General features: G+C 45.8%; 1 protein-coding gene across 2 annotated transcripts in view; it reads right to left on the bottom strand.

Moving 5' to 3' along the window:
* Nucleotides 1–870: 870 nt before the first annotated feature.
* LOC141273413 (gamma-aminobutyric acid receptor subunit pi-like) overlaps nt 871–28,000 on the bottom strand; it is a 150,343-nt gene continuing 123,213 nt past the window's right edge. For both annotated transcript variants that reach the window (XM_073685202.1, XM_073685203.1), the window contains 3 exons: nt 27,231–27,383; nt 19,554–19,747; nt 871–4,564 (listed from right to left, as the gene is read on the bottom strand). In XM_073685202.1, the coding sequence (XP_073541303.1) occupies nt 4,295–4,564; nt 19,554–19,747; nt 27,231–27,383 (617 nt within the window). In that variant the 3' untranslated portion in view covers nt 871–4,294. The remainder of the gene's footprint in view (nt 4,565–19,553; nt 19,748–27,230; nt 27,384–28,000) is intronic.

Genomic DNA, 28,000 nt, shown 5'->3' with positions numbered 1-28,000 from the left:
CCTTTCCTTGTGTTCTTTAGCCCAAACAAGTCTCTTCTGCTTGTAGCCTGTCCTTAGCAGTGGTTTCCTAGCAGCTATTTTACCATGAAGGCCTGCTGCACAAAGTCTCCTCTTAACAGTTGTTGAAGAGATGTGTCTGCTGCTAGAACTCTGTGTGGCATTGACCTGGTCTCTAATCTGAGCTGCTGTTAACCTGCGATTTCTGAGGCTGGTGACTCGGATAAACTTATCCTCAGAAGCAGAGGTGACTCTTGATCTTCCTTTCCTGGGGCGGTCCTCATGTGAGCCAGTTTCTTTGTAGCGCTTGATGGTTTTTGCAGCTGCACTTGGGGACACTTTAAAAGTTTGCCCAATTTTTCAGACTGACTGAGCTTAATTTCTTAAAGTAATGATGGACACTCGTTTTTCTTTACTTAGCTGCTTTTTTCTTGCCATAATACAAATTCTAACAGTCTATTCAGTAGGACTATCAGCTGTGTATCCACCAGACTTCTGCACAACACAACTGATGGTCCCAACCCCATTTATAAGGCAAGAAATCCCACTTATTAAACCTGACAGGGCCCACCTGTGAAGTGAAAACCATTTCCGGTGACTACCTCTTGAAGCTCATCAAGAGAATGCCAAGAGTGTGCAAAGCAGTCATCAAAGCAAAAGGTGGTTACTTTGAAGAACCTAGAATATAAGACATATTTTCAGTTGTTTCACACTTTTTTGTTAAGTATATAATTCCACATGTGTTAATTCATAGTTTTGATGCCTTCAGTGTGAATGTACAATTTTCAAAGTCATGAAAATACAGAAAAATCTTTAAATGAGAAGGTGTGTCCAAACTTTTGGTCTGTACTATATATATATTTATTACATAATATATATATATATTATATTACATGATTCATATGTATATAGAGTCACACTGTATCTGTGTCCTGGGCGAAGAAAACCCTAGCTACAGATCTGAAGATTCAGTGAGAAGTCAGTGAGGACTTCTGTACAACATGTAATGGTACCTTAAAAAAGAAAAACAAAGTAATAATCACTTCACAGCTACATTCCTTGATCAAAATTCTGTGTACACTATTTTAATACATTTAGATCAAAACTACAGATAAGCGGATGCACAGAAGATGTAATTTTAACCAAACTTGCTGAAATTTGAGGTTTCTCACGAATTTGAATATTTCAAGATTCGATTTGCAATTTACCAAAATGATAAAAAATTTGCACAAAATCATTTTCCATACCGCTGAAGTGAGCTAATGTCTTTTTGAGCTGTCATATAGGCTTCCCCATAATGGATTGAAACTGTGACATCCTATAATTTAACTTGTCTATCTTGTAATCTTATTTATCATTATATAATTTAGTTGTACAGTGATGGTCAGAATCGGGGCCATCAAAGATCAGCGGTTCCCAGTGGAGCACAATTTGTATGTCAAATCAAGTTCCATCTCCAGAGTCAAAGGGCAAGTCTCTCTTCTGTAGTGTGTAGGCTCTTATGGTCAACAGGATTCTCTCTATCGCTCTGTCCTCTACAGAGTAAGTTGTTAAGGTCAACAGGGTTCTCTCTATCCTGTGGAGAGTGTAAGCTCTTATAGTCAGTGGGGTTCTCGCTCTCTCTCTGTCCTGTACAGAGTCAGTTCTTATGGTCTACAGGGTTCTCTCTATCCTGTGGAGAGTGTAAGCTCTTATGGTCAGCGGGGTTCTCTCTCTCTCCTGTACAGAGTAAGTTCTTATGGTCAACAGGGTTCTGTCTATCCTGTGTAGAGTGTAAGCTTTTATGGTCAGTGGGGTTCTCTCTCTCCTGTACAGAGTAAGTTCTTATGGTCAACAGGGTTCTGTCTATCCTGTGTAGAGTGTAAGCTCTTACAGTCAGTGGGGTTCTTGCTCTCTCTCTGTCCTGTACAGAATAAGTTCTTATGGTCAACAGGGTTCTCTCTATCTTGTGGAGAGTGTAAGCTCTTATGATCAGCGGGGTTCTCTCTCGCTCCTGTACAGAGTAAGTTCTTATGATCGACAGGGATCTCTCTATCCTGGGTAGAGTGTAAGCTTTTATGGTCAGCGGGGTTCTCTCTCTCGTGTACAGAGGAAGTTCTTATGGTCAATGGGGTTCTCTCTCTTTCTAAAGTAGAATATAAGCTTTTATGGTCAACAGGGTTCTTTCTCTCCTGTAGAATATAAGCTCTTATGGTCAACAGGGTTCTCTCTACTGTAGAGTGTAAGCTCTTATAGTCGGCGTGGTTCTCTCTCTTTCTTTTTATCCTCTCTCTCAAGTGTATTTTTGAAGAAACTGGAAGCTTTTCAACATTGGGATTTACACAAATTTATTCACCATAAATTGAATTTCTGAGGAAAATTTGGCAAAGTCAGGGAATTTGAATTTCAAAGATCTGTTTATCTCTAGTCAAAATGTTACTGTTGGGACTGATGTTGCTGAGCAGTTTCCATATGTTTGAGACAATATGCTTGGCCTATAAAGATAAGTATCAAGTGACAATAAAGGTGACTTTTCATTTCAGAAAGTGATGGCATGTTACTAGGATATGACATCAGTTTATGATTGGTGGTTGTCTAGCTGCTGGAACTGTATTGATCCTGAAAATGATGGGACCACAGTTCTGGTTTAGCACTACACTATGTGCACAATTATTAGGCAATGGTAAAATGTACTGAAAATGTGCAAAAATACATTTCTGAAATTTAAAAAAAAATCAGTGACCAATATAGACGCCCTTCTTTACAATAACAGTTATAAGCCTTCCATCCATAGAGTCTATCAATTTCTTAATGTGTTGATGATCACCTTTTTGGGCAGCAGATCCTTCTCAAATCTTTGGCAGTTAATGGGCATCTTTTTTTCTCAAGACATTTTTTGAGACCCTGTTTACTATTTGCAACAAAACTTTTGCTGATTCTGTATTCACGGCTCAATATCTTAGCAATTTCAGGAGTGTGCATCCCTCTGCAAGGCTTGAAACAATTTTTGACTTTTCAGAGTCAGTTAAAGGGAACGTGTCATGTCCTTTTTAGCATGGAAACGGTCTACGTCACTCAAATATGCTTTGAAAAATCCTGCACTTGCGCAGTGTCGATCTGAGAGTCGCGCTTGCGCAGTGTCGATGGGGGAGCCGTGCATGTGCCGTGACGAGCGGCTACCTGGGCTTGCGCTGTGACAAGCGGCTCCAGCCACACAATCAGTGAAGCTGGGTACTACACAATGCTTCAGTGCGCACGCGCAAGCTCGTCTCCATGATCGACATTGCACAAGCGCAGGATTTTTCAAAGCGTATTTGAGTGACGTAGGCGCAATCCCGGGAACATCATTCAAATTGTGTGGGCGGCAACAAGCATGACTGAATGAAATGAAGCGCACCCCTATGACTAAACGAGCAGATACAATCTAACTATATAAAGTGCTTTTTTCACATCATTAGACGGCCGTTTTTAATGGAAAAAAACGTGTTAGTGATGTATTTTGCATCCCTTACAACGCACTGGGGTCAGTTTGCTGAGACCACCATACACATTATCAGTGTCAGCCGAAACTGTCGATATAGGCAGGATCAACAGACATGGTGAGCGGACTGCAAACTATGTCCTATAATGAACGGTTAAAGGATCTGGGAATGTTTAGCTTGCAAAAAAAGAGGAGACTTAGTAGCTGTCAACAAATATCTGAAGGAATGTCAGGGAAGAGGGATCATCCTTATTCTCATTTGCACATAGAAACATGAGAAGCAATGGAATGAAACTGAAAGGGAGAAGATACAGATTAGATATTAGAAAAAACTTTTTGACAGTGAGGATGACTGATGAGTGGAACAGGCTGCCACGAGAGGTGGTGAGTTCTCCTTCAATGGAAGTCTTCACACAGAGGCTGGACAGACATCTGTCTGAGATGGTTTAGTGAGTCCTGCATTGAGCAGGGGGTTGGACATGATGACCCTGGAGGTCCCCTCCAACGAAAACATTCTGTGATTCTATGACATTAGTCTAATGTGTGTGGTGGTCTTGACCCTCAACCCAAACATTGACTCAGTTCTCTGCACAGTCTGTCACTAGCAATGCCACTGTGCGGGCCCTCAAAGATCAGATATATCCTAGAAAAATTACATTGATTTCTGAGATGGGAAACACGTTTAACCAACCATTACCAATATAAAAAATACTGCACTTATTTGATTTTCAGTTTCACAAAAAATAATAATTCCTTTCATTCATTTTACAGAAAAATATTACTCCACAGGTTTTTTTTTGGCCCAGTTGACTTTGTATATTTTGCAGCATAAATGCTTCAAAAATACAAATAATACACCCAATAAAAAACATTAACTATAATAAAGCTCAATGGAAAAGAAAGTCTAGAGTAGTTATCTATGTGATGTGGATTCTTGACCTGGAAGCAATCCAAAATACAATGGAGTCTTCTTATGGATGATGAGATGCAGCGGCCATCTTGGCTTTTCTTATTTTTACTGGTGTCAGTTTTTTCGCTTCTACTGTTTTCTCCACTAGAAACGGCATTAATGGTCCCATTCATGTCAAGATCTTCTTCTTCAGGATCCTTTAAAAAAATGGGTACATCAAACATTATTAGTATGACCATTATTTGTAGTAGTATTACTAGTAGTACTTGTGGACACCAAATCCACCCCCAACCAACTCCAATTTTCATTTTTCCAAAATATGTAAAAAAAAAATCTATAAGTAAATGTAGTTTACTTATAGATTTTTTTTACATAATTTTATTAATATTTGTTACATAAAAATATAATTTTTTTGTAGATTTTAATTGTAGAAACAAAATGCTTTTAGTTAAAGGCATTTATCTTGAGGGCATATTCCTTTAAAACAGGATTGTATTGGAAAAAACTTTATGAAAAAGGAGACCTGGAGCACACATCCAAATATGATACATTGATCTACTGAGGCTAAGTAAAATATTTCAAATCTGAACATTAGGTTCTTAGTTAACATTTTGATCAAAGTGTATAAGCCCACTGTTATGTCTTGATGACCTCTTTAATGGGTAATTTGCCCCACTGGTACAGTTTTGGGGTGTAGTTATGCTGTGTTAAACCTAGCAGAGGAAGAATCCACTACATCGATGGCTGTGATGTGGCATTAGGCTTACACAGTTTGATCAAAATTTAACTATGAACCTTATGTACAGATTCGAAAAATTTTGCTTAGCCATATTAGACCAATGGATAGTAGTTGAATGTGCGGTCTAGCTTTACCTTTCCATTACGTATTTAAAAAAAATCTTCATCACTGAGACCCTGCTACATTGGAGAACCGTGAATACCATTGCTACAAGGTGTTGGATGGCACTGCCAATCTAACAATCCAGTCTGCGACAGTTTTATGAGGTGGCAAATTTGGCATCTCTACAAGACCCCCATTTCCTAAAAGAACCCTTAGAGGATTGGACCTTAGAGAGACAATTAGATTTAATATCAGTTTTGCTAATCCCTTTAAGTAGGTCTGTTATGTTAGTGGTATTTGGTTGCGGTAAAGTCTGTCAAAGGCTGTCAGCTTAAAAAGCCTGCCTCAGACAGACTTGACAATAGCTACTTCATCTAGCATGTCCCAAAACCGCAACCTTCACCCTCTAACGCCTATACAAGGATTTAGACTTACAATGGGCCCCCTGGGTTTTATCCTCAGGGTAGCTCCTGGCTGGAGGAGTGAGCCTGAGTCAATAATAGGAGAGACAAAACCAGGTACATAAACAGAGAACAAAACCATAGTCAAGGAATAGCAGGCGTCAGGTACCAGGAGGTCAGAAAAAGCTAAAGGCCCCGTCACACTTAGCGACGCTGCAACGATCCCGACAACGATACGACCTGTCAGGGATCGTTGCTGCATCGCTATGTGGTCGCTGGTGAGCTGTCAAACAGGCAGGCTCACCAACGATCAGGGGAGCAGCGACATCGTGGAAAGAATCTTTCCATGATGTCCTGCTCCTGGTTACGAGCCTGCTGAAGCAGGAGCAGGCTGGTAACTATGGTAAACATCAGGTTACTAGGGGCACACGCGCTCCTAGTAACCCGTTGTTTATCATGGTTACCACTCTGCTACAGTGAGCGGGAGGTTACCGCTCACTTTAGCAGGCTCGTAACCATGATAAACAACGGGTTACTAGGTACTCGTGTGCCCCTAGTAACCCGATGTTTATCATGGTTACCAGCCTGATTGCTGCTCCCGCTGGTCACACACAGCGATGTGTGCTGACCAGCGGGAGAGCAACGACCAAAAAATGGTCCAGGACACTTTGCAGCGATCAGCGACCTCACAGCAGGGGCCTGATCGCTGCAAAGTGTCACACATAGCGACATCGCTGGTGAGGTCGCTGTTGCGTCACCAAAACCGTGACACAGCAGCGATCTCGCTAGCGATCTCGCTATGTGAGAAGGGGGCTTAAGTCAGATGGGCTGGGGTGAAAGTGAGTTGGGTTTACAGAGATTGATGGTGTTGGGATAACACATTGGGTCAAGATCAGGATAAACATAACCAGGAAAAAGCACCAGAGCACAAGGATAAAATCTGAGCACATTAACTGGCAACTCTCAGCAGTTTTCTTGGAGATTTAATTAGGGTGTGGTACTGCCCTATAGTCCACAGCAGGGAGCTGATTATACATGCTGAGCTGTTGCACAGCACACATACTCATTCTGCATGACAGTCCTAGCAGTGAAAGTATGCTTGGCTGGACAGCACCTGTGCCTCCCAGTGATATTGGTCGTATCATCTCCTCTACCACCAACGCCTCTGTATATGGCGATGCTTTGTGACAAAGGAAAATGTCGCTAGAGGATGTCCTGGTTGGAATGTAACAGTTATTGTATGGCGGTATTATTCTACATATCGTATAGCAAAATTATTTTAGTACGTAATTCCAATATTGTATAGTACTACAGATGTGTCTTTTGTTACCTCTGCTTTTGGCTCAATTGTGAACAAGATTTACAGTTTTAAAAAAAAAATCATGATTTTGTGATACTTTGTCTGGAGATGTTTATGCTATATTTGTCTATACGTGTTGTCACAGTGATGTGAATTGCTGCCTTTCAAGGGATTTACTAGTATGCTGTAAAATTGTATTTATTTTTTTTAAGAAATTGGAATACTTAAAGAGGCTGTCCAGAATGTCTGATCGGCCGGGGTCTGACACCCTATACCCCTGCCGATCAGCTGTTCTTGGTGTTGTTGGTGGCACACGGACTGAAATACTCACTTGCGGAGCTGGCGGTCTTCTGATAGTGGCCGCCGCAGGGTACTACACATCCTCCTACTATTGATTTCAATAGGAGGAGGATTTGCAGTACCAAGCCTCGGCCACTACCAGAAGATGGCCAGCTCCGCAAGGGAGCACTAATGGCCAGCGGCCACCGCTCTTGACAGAGAGAGCAGCTGATCAGCGGGGGTGCCGGATGTCGGACCCTGGCCGATCAGACATTGATGATCTTTCTTAAGGATAGGTCATCAATGATAAAGTAGTGGACAACCTCTTTAACCAATTTCAAGAAAAGGTGGACATATTGGTATTATTTGGCATTGAAAAATAGCATTTTAAAAAATTATGTAAAAACTATCCAAACAAGATAAACATGGATTTAGTATGTTGTGATACAACATGGAATGTCGTGGTGTTACGATTCCCCATAATTATCTCATCCTTAGGGATGTGTCCTATCATAGAAACTATAATATTCCATTAAATACAACACACACTCCATTAGTAGCGGTGGTCACGTGGATGTACAAGACATCAATGAAAACCATCAGAGCATCAGGCCTTAAGTGGATGATTGAACAAGTGATTGTTGTTTTTTTGTCGTCATTTCCTACTTTTAGCCACATTTTTTATAATCCATGACGAACTCTTAAATTATTTTGACTGCTAATTTACTATACACTTTTCTTGTCTTTTGGGTTAGTTTTCAAAAAAGTTATGACTACTGTACAAGAAATATGTCCTTGCAAGTTCTTCAATTCAAGGGAAAGAAAAGGTCATCATAAGGCAGAAATATTTAAATGTGAAATTGGAAAAAGAAACATCTAAGGAATTAGAGACAATACAGAACATCACAAACAATGACAGAGTTAGTGGAGTGCGGTGCCCCTTGTGGTTTGCACTGTGCAGTTACTTTATCGAGAGGCAGCAAATGAGCAATTATATTTATAAGACTCCCAGTAAGACGTTGATCTCTACACTTGTTCCTGGCTGTATTAATTAGGCTTATAACGCCTATTGAAACAGAATGAAGCATAAAAGTAGCCTAATGAGCGGGGGGGTGGAAACGTACGCCTGTAACCGAAAACAGTGCAATGGCCTTTTAGGTCAAACTCAACGAGTGATGGGAAAAAAAATGTGTTCTCGGAAGGTTTTTCTTTTCTTTGTTGTTCAGCTCTGAGTATAAATGACATGACTTAAAACAATACTTAAGAAAAACTTTTCCATCGTAAACATGTTATCACCAATCCACTGAATAAGAGAGAACTGGGACCAGAGTAGAAGGCTTGTGTCCCACCTTTTCCTCTTGAACCCAAGAAGTTGGATGGAGTGGCTGGTTGTGCATGCATGCCACTTATCCTCCCATAGACCTGTCTTCCAACCTGGGGAGGACCACCAGAGAACAGGGGATGGAAGACCCCAATTCAGGCAATCGGTGGTGTCCATGTTTGGGTCTTACCTTGACCTAACAGCTATCACTTTTTCAGTAGATAAGTGTTAGCTAGTGTAGGCTGTAATAACCCTGTATAGACGTGTTTCCACTACATACTTTTACCACCTATACATAAAATCGTGATTAATGTAGGATTGCCAGAGATCCATTTTTTGGTACTTGCACTGATCCTTATAAAGGGGGGGGGGACAAAGTTTCCTGTGTGAATTGAGATGTACTGTGCATATGTGACCAAACCTCCAAACTTCTATGGGACTGACAGAATAGCTACTGCTTTACCTCTCTTTTACATCATGATCAATGGGGTCTGAGCGCTATGTCTAGTGCAGGGCCTAAAGGGACATCTCACGGGATTTGTCTCTTTTCAAATCCCAGGATAATTTACAACCCCTTTAGGTCTTGCTCTGAGCATAACCCAGTGTATCGTTTTTAGCCGGAACATTTCGATCCAAAAATGAAACCAAATTTTTCTTTTATTTTTACAAAGTTCAAAATTTTTCTTAACTACTATGAAATTTTTTTAAAAAAAAAAAACAACTGAGAAATTTGGTATTGCTGTACTTTACTCATGTCAACCTAAAGAATAATGCTGCCAGGTCAATTTTATCAAATAATGGATGATGTAGATACAAAACCCCATAAAAATAGTTAGTTGTGACTCTTAGAAGAAGGGACAGAAAAAGCAAAAAAGCTCAAAAATGGAAAATTTCCCAGTCATGAAAGGTTTAATTGGGAAATTAAAAATCAACAAAGGGAGGGGAAAAAAACAAAAAGGGGGAGAAAACAGGAAGGGGAGGAAAACCAAAAAAGCTCAAAAATTGAATATTTCCTGGTCAAGAAATTGGGAAAAAATATAAACATGGTTTATTCTCTACTTTATTTTTTTACTACTTTTGTAGAGTGCAACTGTGGCGCCCTGGTGCGCATTGGTGCCACAGAACCCAGAAGGGTGCATGGATGGACTTCTCCACAAGAGGCCCTCACACATTCACACACCTCCACCCTACCACCTCAGACCAGCAGAGGGAGCCCGTTAGGGATATATAAAGGGAGGGTGGAGCCAGGCAGCTCAGTTGGAGTTTCAGTTTAGTGTTCAGTCAGACAGAGAGAGAGTCTGAGAGAGCGTGCCAATGCTCAGAAAGCAGCGAAGAGGCAGCACGCTGGCTGCTGTGCTTAGGCGAGCCAAGGCCTACAGCACGTGTGAGGGCCCTGAGTGTGGCCGAAGGCAAAGAGGAAAGGAGAGAGGAGAAGGAAGAAGTAGCGAGGGGGCAGAGGAGCATACCAGGCTCACCCCGAGATATATACCGGACACTGGGTCCACGCCTATGGGGACCCTTTATACCCAGTAGGGACCACCGGAACCCCTGGAGGACTACAGGTCTCAGATTTACCAAACGCTGACTACAGTACCAGGGCTAGGAGTCACGGAGGCCCAGGGTCCAGGGAGAGTGATCTCCAGGAGAAAGCCCTACCACCAGGTCAGCAGGTGCAAGGGAGAGAGACACAGTAACCAAGCTAGGCCTAGTTACAGGCAGGCCAGAAGCTTAGCGAGTAAAACCACGGATCAGGAGGCCCTATACCCGCTCACTGGAGAGAGTCCAAAAGTGCGCCCTTCGTCCGGAGTACCCTGGATCATGCCTGCATCATCACCAGTAAAGGTACTGAAGCTTACCCCCGTGTGAGTGTCCGTCTTTCCTCCGGGACTGTCCTGCCGTCTCTCCCAAGCATCCACCATTCACCCCTATACTGCCCTGGAGCTAGCTCTACCTGTGGAGAGCCACACCATCCCTGATGCCGTAACACCAGCTCCAGAGGACTGCTCCGCAGCGGCGGCACCCTTTAGCCGCAATCCACAGGTGGCGTCACGAACACTTTCCCAAATCCCTTATAAACTGTCCCCCCTTTTACTGACCGCCCTGGGTCACGGACGGGCCAGCTACCGTGATATCACCCAGCACCCAGAGACCTGGCTGCCGAGTACCCCATGGCCCAGGGGGAGCGTCAGCCTTGGCATCACGAAAAGGATTCCGTGCCCGTTGCCACTGGGTACTGTGCGCCTTAAGAGACTGTAATACTCACTGTGGTGAAGTTTTCCCGCCATTCTCGAGATTTCCCACCATTGTCCGCCATCTTCCTGTCGCCGCGTGGGAAGAAGAGGGGCGTAACCGCAGGAATCGGAGAGGAATAATAGCTGGAAGCGCGCGAAGCCCAGGACATGCTCCACCCCTGACGTTGAACAATTGACTGGTGCCGCAGAGCGGGAAGTTGAAACCTGGCCAGCCGCAGACCAGGAATCAGTATCCATCATCTCTAAGAGACTGCAAACTGTGTTTGAAAACCGCACTGAGACAGATCTCCGGATGAGGTTCTACCACTGTGTCCAGAAACCTGAGGACAGTGTCCGGGACTACGCCTGGCGCTTACAGGAAGCCCTGCGGGCCCTGAAACAGGTTAGTGCAGCCAGCATACAAAGTGAAAATAAAATGCTGACAGAACAGTTCATCCGGGGGTTGAGGTCCCAGGAGGAGAGCAGAACTGTACGGTGGTGGGCCTTAGACCATCCAGATGCTACCTTTGACACCCTTAAGGACATGGCTATAAAGGGGCTGCAGCCCCTGGAAACAACAGATACTGCTATCCAGCGTTACCAGGGTGAGGCCACCCCAGTGCCCGCAGCACCCGCTGCTCCTTCATTAACGGCGGAAACAAAGATGCAAACAGTGCCTCCTAGCAAGCTGGGCAGCCTACGCTCTGAAGTGCACCAGTTAAGTAAAACCCTGGCCACTGTCCTGAGCACCCTGCAGCTACAGGTGGAGCCCGAGCCGGAAGGAAGGATACTACTCGCCGACAGCCCTGAGGATGTCCCCTGAATGAGAAGAAGAAGGAGGACAACACCATCCCATAGGAGGACAACACCACCCCGGTGGAGGACAACGCCACCCCGTGGGTGGTCCAACGACCAACGTCACCCTCCAGGAGAGTTCATCTGCTACCGCTGCCAGAAGGCAGCCCCCACATCGCGGCACTGTCCTTTAAAAGAGCAAACCCAGGGGCCGAGGGCCGACACCTAGGAGTAAATCAAGCAGGCCCACCAAGCTCGTACCATCGGTTCGTGGGAGGAAGACCTTTCCTGTCCATTGTGCTGGATGGCATCGCGACACCTGCCCTGCTGGAAACTGGATCGCAGGTAACAATCATACCTGATGTCCTCTACAAAAGGTACTGGTCCGTAGATGAACTCCAGCCGCCAGCCCCGAACCTCTCCGTGTATGCCTCTAACTGCCTTCCTCTTAACCTAGTAGGGGTTAAGGATGTGACAGTGGGGAGAGCAGAACTAAAGGACCAAGGACTGATTGTAGTGGAGTCTAACCCTGGTGATACAGACTTGTACATGATACTAGGTACAAATATTGTCGGTAACTGTTTGGGAGAAGTGTTGTTTTTGCTCCAACAGATTGCTGACACCGCCAAACCAGGGCAGAGGAAGGTGCTCCAGAGAGAGATATGAGCCCTCCTGTACCAGCAACAGGTAAAGCTAACAGGTGGTAAAATTGGTAATGTATGGGTGACAGACCCGATACCCATTGTGATTCCCCCGATGAGTGAAATGCTGATTTGGTGTAGGGCAGCAATAGGTCTCAAAGGACAGAACTACCAGGCGGTAGTGGAGCCCATTAGCTCGGAGCACAGACCTACACTCTAAACTGCTAGAGGGGTAGTTGATGAACGCAATGGGAGGGTACCCATACGTCTCCTAAATTGTGGGGGGGATGAAGTTAAATTACCAAGATACGCCACTGTTGCCAGGTTGTATACTGTGAATGATGAGGCCATACACACAGTGGAATCCTTGACCCCACCAGATACAGTGGAGGACAATGACTCAGAAACCCAGGTGGAGGATTGGTGTCAACAGCTCCATGTTGGGACTGACGCCACTCCTGTCCATCAAAGACAAGGGGTATACAGGGTGGTCCAGAAATACGAACAGGTATTCAGCAAACACCCACTTGATTTTGGGAGGATTAAAGGGGTACAACACCATATACCCACAGGTGACCATCCACCCATCAAAGTACGTTTCAGGCCAATCCCACCAGCACACTACCAGAAAGCGAAGGAAATGTTGCACGACATGAAGAAAGCAGGGGTAATAAGAGATAGCTGTAGCCTCTGGGCAGCTCCCCCTGGTCCTGGTCAGGAAAAAGGATGGAAGCATGAGGATGTGTGTAGATTACAGACAGGTAAATCACATAACACATAAAGATGCATATCCTTTGCCCCGTATAGAGGAATCCCTGGCTGCACTAAAGTCTGCAAATTACTTCTCTACCCTTGACCTCACTAGTGGGTACTGGCAAGTAGCAGTTGCGGAAGAGGACCGGGAGAAAACGGCCTTCACTACCCCGATGGGACTCTGCGAGTTCAACAGTATGCCGTTCGGACTCTGCAACGCCCCTGGAACGTTCCAGAGATTGATGGAGTGCTGTTTGGGACACCGTAACTTCGAGACCATGCTGCTATACCTGGATGACGTGATAGTGTACTCCAAGACGTATGAGGACCATTTGCAGCACCTGGCGGAGGTATTTGAAGCATTGTCCCGGTTTGGGATGAAATTGAAGCCTTCCAAGTGCCACCTGCTCAGACAGAAGGTTCAGTACCTGGGGCACATCGTCAGTCCAGAAGGAGTAGCACCAGACCCGGAGAAGGTCACTGCCATCCAGAAATGGCCGGAACCGAAGAATCTCAAGGAGGTACGTCAGTTTCTGGGACTGGTCAGGTATTACCGGAGGTTAGTAAAGGACTACACCAAGAAGGGAGCGCCTTAGCAAGATCTCCTGGTAGGACAGTCCAAAAGAGGCAAGAACCCCCCCTTCCAGTGGGGTAAAGAGCAGGCTGAGTCCTTTGCAGTGATGAAAGAGATCCTGACTGACGAAGAAATCCTGGCCTACCCTGACTACTGCCAAACTTTCCTGCTGTACACTGATGCCAGCAATGAGGGACTAGGAGCTGTGTTAAGCCAGAAGCAGTATGGCAAAGAAAAGGTGATTGCCTATGCCAGCAGGAAGCTCCGTCCTACCGAAAGGAATCCAGAAAACTATAGCTCCTTCAAGTTGGAGCTCTTGGCCTTGGTCTGGGCCATCACTGAACGATTCAAGCACTACCTGGCCTCCACTAAGTTCACGGCCTATACTGACAACAACCCCTTGACACATCTAGAGACAGCCAAGTTAGGAGCCATGGAGCAGCGTTGGATGGCCCGTCTGTCAAACTATCAGTTCACCATCAAATACCGGGCAGGCCACAAGAATGCCAACGCCGATGCCCTATCCAGAATGCCTCACCAGTTGGACACTGAAGAAGAAGTGGATGACCGGGAGGAGATTGAGCTGCCTACCTTCCATAGAAATGGGATGGTCCACGAGCAGCGCACCTCCAGGAGGTATCGTGGTAAGACACTAAACCCTTTACCTCACCACAGTTGGAAGGAGACCCAGGACAGTGACCCGGTTGTCAGCCGTATCAAGGAACTGATAACCCAGGAAGGTTCCTCCCTGGAGAAGGACGCTTCTCCACAAACCAAGCAACTGTGGAATGAGAGAAGCCGGCTGTTCATCTATAGAGAGAAGCTGTGCTGAAGGTACGTTAACCCCAGGACTCACGAGATGGTATGGCAGATCGTAGTGCCCAGGACGGACATCCAGATGGTGTTGGAGGCCTACCACGATCTAGCAGGGCACTTTGGCTGGAAAAAGCTGGAAACTCTCCTGAAGAGTCGGTTTTATTGGGTTGGAATGCGGAGCTCCATAGAGAGGTGGTGCCAAGATTGTGGACCCTGCAGTCTCAGAAGAAAAGACTACAGTAGCCAGAAGGCACCCCTGAAGTCCATCAAGACAACCCAGCCCCTGGAGATCGTCGCCCTGGACCACGTCAAGCTGTCACCCAGCAGGTCAGGCTACTCGTATGCCATGACCATGGTGGATCACTACTCCCGGTTCCTGGTGGTAGCCCCCGTCAAGGATCTGACGGCAGAAACTGCAACAAGGACGTTTCAAGCCTACTTCTGCAGGCCCCATGGATACCCGGACCGCATAAGGTGCTGACGGATCAAGGCCCTGCCTTTGAAGCCGAGCTGTTCAAAGAGTTTTGTCATCTGTACGGGTGTAAGAAGATTCGGACTACGCTGTACCACCCTCAAACTAATGGTCTATGTGAAAAGATGAACAATATCGTCATAGACCTGCTGAAGACCTTACCTCTAGAAGAAAGAAACCAGTGGCCGGACAAACTACCTGACCTGGTAGATCTCTACAATCACATACCTGTGAGTTCCACCAATTGTACTGCAGCATACCTCATGAGAGCAAGACCCGGAAAGTTGCCCATGGACCTGGAGCTTGGAGTGGTAGAGCCAGAAGCAGATATGTCCACTGACGACTGGGATGTGACGCGACAGGAGCAGTACAAGAGAGTACAGGCCTGTGTCGAAGACAGTCTAAGTAGGGTGAGAGATAAGCAGGAAGCACAGTATAACAAGAGTGCACCCGCAGAACCCTTGACACCTGGAGAAGTTGTGCTGAAACGAAAGAGAAGAAGCCACAAGCTTGACGACCAGTGGGAAAGGGAACCTTACACTGTGCTGAATTCCGGATTCAACAATAGGAAAACCTGTCTAATTAGCAAAGACGGAGGAAGAACAACTGCAACAGTATCAAGAGACCATCTGAAGCTGTGCCCAAGTCCGCTGAAGCCCCAGGAGGAAATGCCTCTCACCGTACCGGAGGAGCCTAAAGAAGAAGTACTCCATACTGTCTTAGGAGATTTCCCGGCAGATTGGCCTCAACTGGATGGAGCAGTAATAATACCTGTGCTACACTTCTACCAACAGCCAGAAGACTCTCCACTGCAAGTAGGACCTGTAAGTGCCCCAGAAGATCCTGCTCAGGAAGAATCCCTGGAAGAAGGATCACCGGTAGAAGCAGAGCCAGTAGGCCCAGTGACCAGTGTACTTGCCAGTCCCGTAGAGAGGTTAAGGCAGTCTTGCAGTCCACCAACACATAGAGCGGAAAATAGCGCAAGCATCCACACTACACGCATCCCAGTACTACGTAGGTCATCGCGTAGCACAAAAGGCCAGACCCCTGTCAGGTATAGAGAGTGAATAGGGAAACACTGACAGTATAAATAGTTACCCCGTAGGGTATGTTCTTGCAATAATTTCATGTATTTATTTATCTTGCCTTGCTAATGGACAATTTATGTGACACAGACACTTCTAATTGCATTTAGTCACCCATAAGGGTATACATAAAGGACTCAGTGGCTGAGGACTGAGAGCAGCCCAAAAACTGTCATGTACATAGTTGCACTCCGTGGAGTGCCTTTTAAGCGACCTCAGAACAAAAACCTGTTTGGCGTGGCAGAAGTCGTGGTCCGACCCCGGATCGCCTGTGCCCTGCAGCCACGCCCAGGGCCTACGTGGAGGGTTTACGGACAGGTGACTCAAGCTACCTTTGCACTTTAACCAGTGAGAGGGATACCCTGTTGGGATCTCTCTGGAACTGATTTGAGAAACTCTGAATATACTTTATATTATTGTATTATAATGTTACCTGTAACTTTCAAGAAAAGTGCCTCCCATAAAGGGAAGAAATGTTATTGTTTAACCTGTTTTGGAAAAAACGCTTCAGTCCAGGAGTACTGAGTTTTACTAGGGGGGGATGTGGCGCCCTGCTGCGCATTGGTGCCACAGAACCCAGAAGGGTGCATGGATGGACTTCTCCACAAGAGGCCCTCACACATTCACACCCCTCCACCCTACCACCTCAGACCAGCAGAGGGAGCCCGTTAGGGATATATAAAGGGAGGGTGGAGCCAGGCAGCTCAGTTGGAGTTTCAGTTTAGTGTTCAGTCAGACTGAGAGAGAGAGTCTGAGAGAGCGTGCTGATGCTCAGAAAGCAGCGAAGAGGCAGCACACTGGCTGCTGTGCTTAGGCGAGCCAAGACCTACAGCACTTGTGAGGGCCCTGAGTGTGGCCGATGGCAAAGAGGAAAGGAGAGAGGAGAAGGAAGAAGTAGAGAGGGGGCAGAGGAGCATACCAGGCTCACCCCGAGATATATACCGGACACCGGGTCCGCGCCTACGGGGACCCTTTATACCCAGTAGGGACCACCGGAACCCCTGGAGGACTACAGGTCCCAGGTTTACCAAATGCTGACTACAGTACCATGGCTAGGAGTCACGGAGGCCCAGCGTCCAGGGAGAGTGATCTCCAGGAGAAAGCCCTACCACCAGGTCAGCAGGTGCAAGGGAGAGAGAGACAGTAACCAAGCTAGGCCTAATTCCAGGCAGGCCAGAAGCTTAGCGAGTAAAGCCACGGATCAGGAGGCCCTATAGCCGCTCACTGGGGAGAGTCCAAACGTGCGCCCTTCGTCCGGAGTACCCTGGACCGTGCCTGCATCATCACCAGTAAAGGTACTGAAGCTTACCCTCGTGTGAGTGTCCGTCTTTCCTCCGGGACCGTCCTGCCGTCTCTCCCCAGCATCCACCATTCACCCCTATACTGCCCTGGAGCTAGCTCTACCTGTGGAGAGCCACACCATCCCTGATGCCGTAACACCAGCTCCAGAGGACTGCTCCGCAACGGCGGCACCCTTTAGCCGCAATCCACAGGTGGAATCACAAACACTTTCCCAAATCCTTTATAAACTGTCCCCCCTTTTACTGACCGCCCTGGGTCACGGACCGGGCCAGCTACCGTGATATCCCCCAGCAACCAGAGGCCCGGCTGCCGAGTACCCCACGGCCCAGGGGGCGCATCACAACAGTTAAATCATCAGGACGGCTGCACTCTGCACACATGCTCAGTTCTACTATGCCAGTGTAAATGCTACCTCAGCAAATTACAGCAGACGAGATGACTTTGTCACTGGCTACAGCGCTCTGTACATTCATTTGAATGTGCAGAGCGCATTAGCCAATGGCAGTCATATTGTGCTTTGCAGATGTAGCAGTTACACTGGCATAGCAGAGCCGAGTAAGTGTTCAGAGCAGAGCATTCCGATGACTTAACTGCTCAGCTCTGGGCACTGCAGTGGTGACAGCCAGTCCTGCACCAGGAAAGCAGCGGTGGTGAAGTGATCTGTGTATGCAGGTAACATGGGCAATGTGGTCGGTGTCTGGTCACAGTTTCCTATGCCCGTGTCTAAAAATTGCAGCTCCCAATAAATGCCAAATAAATTAATAAAAAATATTTTTTTTTTCTACAGTTAATTTGATACCATTTTAAAGATATTTGCTTATATAATTTAATAATCATTCATTTAAAACAAATTGTGATACATTATCTTTAAAGCCCTGAGTGTCCACAGACCGGACTTTTAAATATTGAACTCTGTGCTGAGTAATTGTGCTAAAAGTGCACAGAGCTTCTAAATCGCACCTAATGGCATTTCACCCTGCGGTGAACAGATGGGCTTTTATTCAGCGTAAAAATATATCCAGGGACTGAGTCTTTAACAAATGAGCCGGGCAGTCATTAACAAAGTCTGATAGTAGAAAAAAATCTATAGTGTGAAGTGTTCTGGGTCAAGACTAAGGTTCTGTTGAAACACTTTCTGGAGAACGGCTTGCTGAAACATTTTGGCCCAGATTCATCGTTGCCTTTGTGAATGTTTTTCGCTTTGTGCCTTTTATTTGTTTGCTCCCAATTCATTATTCTATTTATGCCTTTTTTTAAATTTAATCACTTGTTTTAATTTTTTTTTCAGATTTGTGGAAGGAGCCTATGGTGCTCTCACAATCTCACAATGCACTTATCTTCTTGCTCATGAGTACTGTCGAGGCTTACATATGCCCCCCCACACACACACACAAAGCGGGTTTTGGTTGTATGTGGTGAAGGGACCATTGACTATAATGGTGCCAGCAGAGCAAACATTCACTCTGTTGTGCATCATTTTCGGGCGTATACCCTACTGGAGGCGGACACCCAGAAGTAGTAGACTAAGCCTGAGTGTCCGCCTCCAGTAGGAGTACACTCCTGAAAATGATGCACGTCAGAGCGTACGTTCACTCTGCTGGCACCATTATAGTCTATGGCTCCGTCTGCACATACGCCCGAATACCGTTTTACGGGGAGGGAGTTTCAGACGCAAGCCCCAACAGGACCCATGAACATGAAGATAAGCGCAATATGTAGACACCGTAACAATTCCAGATGTTTTAGCCTGATTCATTAACTTTTTAAAAAGTTGTAAAATTTGGCGCAACTCTATTCGCCCCCTGCCCTCAAAAAAAATTTGCTAACTGTGATATCACTGGAAAACAAACATTTTTTACTTTTGGACAAATTCATGAACCATATGCACTATTTAGATGAATTTTGCACAATAAAAGTCAGTAAATACCACATGACAAAAAAAGAAAGTGACTTAAAAAAACAAACAAACAATGAATTGGAGCCTTAGCAAATGACAGGATGCATGTCACTTTTTTTTTTTTTTTTTTACCATTAACTACTATGTAGATGGAGTGCAAGAAGTGGTCTCCAACTTGTGACTCTCCAACTCCGACTATGATCTGAAAACTTGCATGAATATAAAAAGAAACACAGGTTGGGGACCACTACCCTAGACAGTACAAGTGCATAGTGAATAGTGACTTCTGACTGGTAGTTCTCCCAATGTTGTAAAACCACAGTACAACTCCAACCGTAGAAGAGTGAAAGGGTGGGGACCATTACTGTAAAGTAATTATGTGTGAACAAGTTCTTACAGTCATACTGTTATACTGTAGGTACATACTGTAAGGTCGGAATAGATGTATCTCTTGTAAGTTGTATCTTGGGTACCGTACCTTTATCATGCTCTTATGGTCTGGCCGATGAAGGGTACAAAAGTGAGCAATTGCATATTCCAGAAGGGCTCCAAATATAAAACTGAAGCAAATGCCAAGGTAGACATCAATTGCCTTGATAAAGCAGTTTGCGTTGGGTAGAGAGGTCCTGGCGCCCATCATTAACGTTGTCATGGTCAAGACTGTGGTCACACCTGCAAAATTCATCACAGCAGAGTTATTACTTTAGGGCACAAAGTGTACAAAGAAGTAGTGCACAAACCACTGACCTGTACAATAATTGGAGCTGCTGTACATCAGTTGCCTCATTACCAGATAGGCAACCCCAGAAGATGTCCTATTTTGTGAATTTAAAGCACCACTCCAGCGGTTTTACATAGAAATATAGAATGTTAGAGTTGCAAGGGACCTTCAGGGTCATCTGGTCCAACCCCCTGCTCAATGCAGGAGTCACTAAACCATCTCAGACAGATGTCTGTCCAGCCTCTGTTTGAAGACGTCCTTTGAAGGAGAATTCACCACCTCTCGTGGCAGCCTGTTCCACTCATTGATCACCCTCACTGCCAAAAAGGTTTTTTTATTATTGCAGCACTGAAGTGGTGCTTCTAATCTAAGGTCCCTGACCCTAGTATTATATTGACCCACCACTGTCTTCACCTTCTATCGCTGCCGTTCCCATCGGTCTCCAGCAGTTTGTGAGCTGCCGGTTCACTCCAGTGTTTGCTGGAGCGAGCCAGAGGCACCGATAAATGGTGAAGACGGCTACGGGTATTTTAGAGTAGTAGCACCACTTCAACACTAAAAAAAAAGAAAAGGGAATATGTCATCAGAAACTTACTGTCACGGGTGTGTTGCCACGAAGATCGTCACGAGTACACAGCCTGACTTCTCGCAGCTGACTTGTTGGTGCTTTGTGTTTTCTCGGCAGTGAAGGAGTTAATTCTCTCTCTCTCTGGGCTAGCTGAGGTCCAGCCTCGCCCAGCTGCAATCAATGCTTCGTTAGTGAGACTCCTTTATATTCCTGCAGGTCTGTTTGTGAGGTGTCGGTGAAAGCTTTTCATTCAGACTTACAGAGCGGATCGTGGTGTTTGGAGTTGCTGAGATAAGTGTATTTGAAAGTGTTATTTCCCTTTCCTCGCTTTATCATTTATCTCCTTTCCCGTTGGTGTTCCCTCTGTTGTAGTTTTGTTGAAGTTGTATGCAAGGTGGTTTTGGTTTTTCCCTTGTACTGTCTCGTTCGTCTAAATACTGTGTGTGGGCATATTATCGCTGGTTCCCAATTGTTGTGATCGGGGTCCTTCTCAGGACTAGATTACTGTGGTGCAGGGATCCTCAGGAGGTAGGGGTTACGCTGGCGGCCTGGACCTCTGTACCTTTAACAGTACCTCCAGGATGAGGGATTAGTCAGGGCCCCAGCTTAGGGTCAGCTTAGGCCCCCTACCTCCAGTATTCTGTGACAGTGTGACATTTTCACCGACCAACTTAGTTTTTCTCCAGCTACCATGGATCCAGTAGCCGGTCTAGCTCAGCAGTTGCAGAGTTTGTCCATGGGGCTGGCGGACGTTAGGTCCAAGGTTTTGCATCCTCTGGAGCAAGCCGGACCAGAACCTAAAGTAGCTCTCCCTGACAGGTTCACTGGGGGGCGGGACAAGTTTTTTGTTTTCCGGGAGGCATGCAAATTGTACTTTCGGCTGCGGCCTCGGTCATCGGGCAGTGAAGAACAAAGGGTGGGAATTGTCATCTCGCTCCTACAAGGGGACCCACAATCTTGGGCGTTCTCTCTTCCCCCTAGCTCCCCAGTTCTCCAGTCAGTGGATAGGTTTTTCGCTGCTTTGGGACTCGTATATGATGACCCAGATCGGATCTCCCTTGCTGAGTCTAAGTTACGTAGGATTCAGCAGGGAGATCGTCCGGCGGAGGAATTCTGTTCGGAGTTCCGTAGGTGGGCCACGGACACCCAGTGGAATGACCCGGCTCTTAGGAGCCAGTTTTGTCATGGTTTATCCGACAAATTACAGGATGTGTTGGCACAGTATGACTCTCCCGCGTCACTGGAAGCCGCTATGGCCCTTGCTATTCGCGTTGACAGACGGCTTCGGGAGAGGTGCGGGATAACTCTACCCCCTGTAATGTCTCCACCTCTTACAAGGTCCCCTCATATGGTGGTTCCCCTGGTCAGTCCGGAGGAGCCTATGCAATTAGGAGGGACATCATTTCGGGGAAGGGGACCGGTGGTGCGCCATAAGACAGGAAGGTGTTTCCTCTGCGGGAAAAAGGGACATTTTATTGGGGGGTGTCCATCCCGCCCCTTGCTGAGTAAAGAGTCGTCGAAAAAACTGTTGATCCCAGGTTGTGTGGTGGACGGCAATCTGGGAGTAGGTATTTCGTCCCTAGGTTCGTCTCAGTTTCTCGTACCGGCGGAGGTGGTGGTGAGTACGAGAACTGAGAGGATATCTGTTCTTCTGGATAGTGGGGCCGGGGCTAATCTGGTTGATGCTCGGTTTGCCCGGGTTCAAGGTATGCGATTGAGTGAGTTGGCTAAACCCATCCCCATATTCTCGATCGATGCCAGGCCTCTCGGTCAGGGAAGTTTTTTGCAAGCTGTGCATGGCGTAAAACTTCAAGTGGGGGCAATACATAAAGAACTGTTGTCTTGCTACGTGTTGGAGGGTCTTCCCACTCCTATAGTGTTGGGCCTTCCTTGGTTAGCTAAGCATAACCCTGTTATTAATTGGCAAACCAGAGAGATAAGCCAATGGAGTAAATTCTGTAATAAAAACTGCATGAACACGGTCATCGGTGCGGTTACTCCTTGGGTCTTACCTCCATTTCTGGCAGACTTTGAGGATGTATTCTCGGAGAATGGGTGTCAGGAACTACCTCCTCATCGCGAGTATGACTGTTCTGTAAAACTGCTCCCTGAGGCCAAGTTACCTAAAGCTAGGTTGTATAACCTTTCTGGTCCTGAGAGGCAGGCCATGAAGGATTATATTTCTGAAAGTCTGGCTAAGGGGCATATTAGACCTTCATCTTCACCGGTGGCCGCGGGGTTCTTCTTTGTTAAGAAGAAAGATGGAGGCCTACGCCCTTGCCTGGATTTCCGTGAACTTAATCGGATTACGGTCCGAGATCCGTATCCGCTCCCACTTATTCCCGATCTCTTTAATCAGATCGTGGGCGCCAAATGGTTCTCTAAGTTGGATCTCAGGGGGGCGTACAATTTGATTAGGATGAAGGAGGGGGATGAGTGGAAGACGGCTTTTAACACTCCGGAGGGGCATTATGAGAACCTTGTCATGCCATTCGGTCTGACTAATGCCCCGGCGGTGTTTCAACACTTTGTTAATGATATTTTTCGCCACCTGGTGGGACAGTTTGTTGTCATATATCTGGATGATATCTTAATTTACTCGCCGGATCTGGTGTCTCATCAGGAGCATGTTAGACAGGTGTTACAGATCTTGCGGGATAATAAACTGTATGCCAAGTGGGAAAAGTGTGTGTTCGCCGTACAGGAACTCCAGTTTTTAGGCTTCCTGGTTTCTGCGTCCGGTTTTCGTATGGACCCTGGGAAAGTGCGGGCAGTTCTTGAGTGGGATCGGCCGGAGAATCTTAAGGCACTACAACGTTTCCTGGGGTTTGCTAACTATTACCGGAAGTTCATTCGTAATTTCTCGTCCGTGGTTAAGCCTCTCACAGACATGACTAAAAAGGTGATCGAGGCACACCATAACTCAGTTTTTGCAGGACACCCGGGGAGTAAAGCAACTGTGGATCTCCTCTCGCGTCGGTTTTGGTGGCCTAACTTACATAAAGAGGTGGTAACTTTTGTCGCGTCCTGTGGGGTTTGTGCGCGCTCTAAGACCTCACATACCCGTCCGTCTGGGGCCCTCTTACCTTTGAAGATCCCGGAGCGTCCTTGGACTCATCTGTCTATGGACTTTATTACGGACCTCCCTCCGTCTTCGGGTAAAACGGTCATACTCGTTGTAGTGGACAGGTTCAGCAAGATGGCACATTTTATCGCTCTTCCGGCTCTCCCTAATGCTAAAACTCTTGCGCAGGTGTTCATTGGGGAGATTGTGAGGCTTCACGGGGTACCCTCCGAGGTGGTGTCTGATCGGGGGTCTCAGTTTGTGTCCAAGTTCTGGAAGGCGTTTTGTGCACGGCGGGGGATGCATTTGTCATTCTCGTCGGCTTTTCATCCTCAGACCAATGGTCAGACGGAACGTATGAACCAGAGCTTGGAGACATATCTTCGGTGTTTTGTGTCAGAGAACCAGGAGGACTGGGCTTCTTTCCTACCTCTGGCAGAGTTTGCTCTCAATAATAGGCGAAGCGAGTCCACTGGTAAGTCCCCGTTTTTTGGGGCATATGGTTTTCACCCCCAGTTTTGTACTTTCAGTAGGGGGGGCTCTTCGGGGGTTCCGGAGGAGGAACGATTTTCCTCATCTCTCGCTTCAGTATGGAGAGGGGTGCTGAAGAATCTGAATACTATGGGGAACCGATACAAACGTATGGCTGATAGGAGGAGAGTGTCTGGTCCGGACCTAAGTGTGAACGATCAGGTATGGTTGTCTACCAGGAATATTAAACTTAAGGTTCCCTCCTGGAAACTGGGTCCCAGGTTCATCGGGCCGTACAGAATCAGTTCTGTTATTAATCCGGTGGCATTCCGTCTTGACCTCCCCCCTACGTTTAAAATTCACAACGTGTTTCACAGATCATTGCTTAAGAGGTATGTGGCGCCGGTGGTACCGTCACCTTTACCTCCCCCTCCTGTGGTTGTCAATGGTAACTTGGAGTTCCAGGTATCGAGGGTCATTGATTCACGCTTTAATCGCCGGTCCCTTCAGTACTTGGTTCATTGGAAGGGGTATGGTCCTGAGGAGAGGATGTGGGTTCCTGCGTCGGATATTAACGCAGACCGATTAGTTCGGGCCTTCCACACGACTCACCCGGATAAACCTGGCCCTGAGGGTCCGGAGGCCCCTCGTAGAAGGGGGGGTACTGTCACGGGTGTGTTGCCACGAAGATCGTCACGAGTACACAGCCTGACTTCTCGCAGCTGACTTGTTGGTGCTTTGTGTTTTCTCGGCAGTGAAGGAGTTAATTCTCTCTCTCTCTGGGCTAGCTGAGGTCCAGCCTCGCCCAGCTGCAATCAATGCTTCGTTAGTGAGACTCCTTTATATTCCTGCAGGTCTGTTTGTGAGGTGTCGGTGAAAGCTTTTCATTCAGACTTACAGAGCGGATCGTGGTGTTTGGAGTTGCTGAGATAAGTGTATTTGAAAGTGTTATTTCCCTTTCCTCGCTTTATCATTTATCTCCTTTCCCGTTGGTGTTCCCTCTGTTGTAGTTTTGTTGAAGTTGTATGCAAGGTGGTTTTGGTTTTTCCCTTGTACTGTCTCGTTCGTCTAAATACTGTGTGTGGGCATATTATCGCTGGTTCCCAATTGTTGTGATCGGGGTCCTTCTCAGGACTAGATTACTGTGGTGCAGGGATCCTCAGGAGGTAGGGGTTACGCTGGCGGCCTGGACCTCTGTACCTTTAACAGTACCTCCAGGATGAGGGATTAGTCAGGGCCCCAGCTTAGGGTCAGCTTAGGCCCCCTACCTCCAGTATTCTGTGACAGTGTGACACTTACCTATTATTTAAATCAAGTGTATATATATGTATATATATATATATATATATATATATATATATATATATATATATATATATTTATATTTATATAATATTTTTAATTTGATAATTTATTTCAAAGCTCCATATCTCTATCTATGTTTAAAAATAAACACAGGAATCTTGCAATCTTCACACTGGCACTAGCTTTATACTAGAGACTCCCCATTCTTGATCTTTACAGAAGAATTTCAGCAGTCTAATTACCATCAAAGACAAGATGTCCCAGAATACCTGGGACAGTTGCCAACTATGCCCCTATACAAAGAAATCATGGGGCCCCATAGCAGAAGTTTTAATTCCCCCCCCTCCCCCCAAAAAAACATAATATTCGGCGGGGTCATAGAAGAGCAAATCTCACAATTTTGCAGCCCTTACAAAGTAATTTTCCTCTTATTGAAGCCTGTATAATGACCTTTCATTGCCCCATAAAGTGTGATGCCAACTATAGTGCCCCCCTCCCCTAAACACAGTATGATACCCCCACATTAAATTCTTCCACAGTACCCTCCAAACACAGAGTATGATGACCCTACTGTACCCTCCTCCCCTGGCAAAGAATGGTGACTCCCAAAACAATATGATGCCCCAACTGTGATTGCTGCACAGCCCTCCATACAGTATAAAGGGCCTACATACAGTATAATGATCCCCTACAACACTCTACTTAGTATGATGGCCCCAGTGCAACCATCCACACTGTACAATGGCCCCCACTAGCCCTCCAAATAGTAAAATGGCGCCAAGCAGCCCTCCAAACAGCATACTGAGCCCCACACAGCCCTCCACAAAGTATTATGGACCCCACAAAAACTTTCACACTGTATAATTTCTTGCATACAGTATAATGGCCCCCACACTACGCGGCACAGAGGGCACGCTGTAGTGATGTCATCGCACCCTCTGCGCTGAGATGTCACAGAGCTCAGACATAGAGGGGGAATGATGAGAGAGGGAGCGTCAGCTGATGCCTCTCTCTCCCAATATTGTTTTCAACTGTATCAGCATCCAGGGCCTCATAGCGGCTGCGTGGTCTGCTGCTATTGGCAGTACGCCACTGCTCCTATTAATAATAGATGTATTTTTTAAGAAAACAGGATTATTTGCTTCTATTGAAAGTGCCATGCAGAGGAATGGGACTGATGTAACAGCTATCTCCACCATGGAGTAATGATGCTGTATGCGCACTACAGCTTCACTCACACAGTAGACTTTAGGACTCCTGTTCATATGATTAGTGGGGTCTCAGCGGTCAGGCCCTCAGTGACTACACGTTATCACTTATGACCTGTCTTTTGAATCAGTGATAAATATATTTAAGGCATTATTGCCACCAAAGGAGCATAATTTGGAGACAGAGACCCTGATTCCAGCAATGTGTCACTTACTGGGCTGCTTGCTGTTGTTTTGATAAAATCAGTGTTTTATCAGTAGAAGATTATCAATAAAGGACTACTACTGCTGTCAGGCCCTTTTATTAAACCCACTGAACCTCTACATAGGAATACAAAATCTGCTGTTACATTATACGTTTGCTAATTGGGACCAAAAAAAACCTTGTGTGATGTTATTAGATACATCTTAATGAAACTGTTCAATCTGGAAGACAAATCTATTTTTTTCCTAAGTATATACAAGATTTTGCTCTGAGGTATTTTATAATTTTTCTTTATAAAAAGATAGAACCTTGTTTCTCTGTTCCAGAGCTTAACATCTTTTGTATGGCCATTTCAGGCAGTGAAATGATAATTTTCTGCCTGCCCGCAGCCACCACTAGGGGGAGCTGACTGCTAAGAGCTCCCATTGAACTTGATAAATGTATATATATCAAGTTTGTGAGATCCCCCTAGTGGTAGCTGTTGGCAGCCTGATCTTCAACTTCTACAAAGATACATCATCAAATTAATCTGTACAAAATTTTAGAACTAAAAATTGTACTTTAAGTTTTTGTTCTGACAATTGTCCTAAATATGAAAAAAATGTTTACTCACCTATACAAATTCTTGCAGGTACTGAAGACTGACTGATCCAAAAGGACACCCAGGAAAGTACAACCAGAAGAATAGATGGTACGTACGTCTCCAGAATGAAGTATAAAATATTTCTCTTGAGATCAAAGTGGAAAATCAGCTTTGGATATCGTCCTGTGAAAAAAGACAACTGTTTTATCATCTACAGGGCTTGATATATCATTTGATTTTTTGACACTTTTTTATTTTGTGGTATTTGTTCACTTTTTTGTGGCAAATTTTTCAAAATGGTGAACGTGGTTTATGGATTTTGCTGAAAATAAGAAATATTCTTTAATGTTGTCTTCTACCTATTGCCAACTGCACTGGAGAAGAGCCTCCAAAATCCCCCACAAGACCAAAAGCACAGGATTTAGGACTAAGTGGAACCACAGCTCTGTTAGCTGAGAACATGACCAGAACATATGAATTAAGTCTACCACGTCCACCTAACAACGTGTATAACAATCATCAGTTCTGTGACCCACCCTGCGTAATACTTTTGGATTTCTATAGACCCTGTGAATAAGAAACAATTGAGATCTTCTTTGGGCCGTGTTGATGAAGACCTTTCCCCGATTTCCCCTTGTTGACTGAGACCTTTCCCTGATTTCACTGTATTGATCGAGACCTTTCCCCGATCTTCCCATGTTGATTGAGACTTTTTGCTGATTTCCCCATGTTGATCGAGACTTTTCGCTGATTTTCCCATGTTGATCTAGCCCTTTCCTCAATGTCCCCATGTTGAATGA

This window comes from Phyllobates terribilis, unplaced genomic scaffold (assembly GCF_046119375.1).
Source record: "Phyllobates terribilis strain yellow unplaced genomic scaffold, ASM4611937v1 Scaffold_5__5_contigs__length_657084704, whole genome shotgun sequence".
NCBI classification, from domain to species: domain Eukaryota; kingdom Metazoa; phylum Chordata; class Amphibia; order Anura; family Dendrobatidae; genus Phyllobates; species Phyllobates terribilis.
The sequence above is the reverse complement of the archived record's forward strand: the minus strand, read 5'-3'. Positions and strand labels throughout refer to the sequence as shown.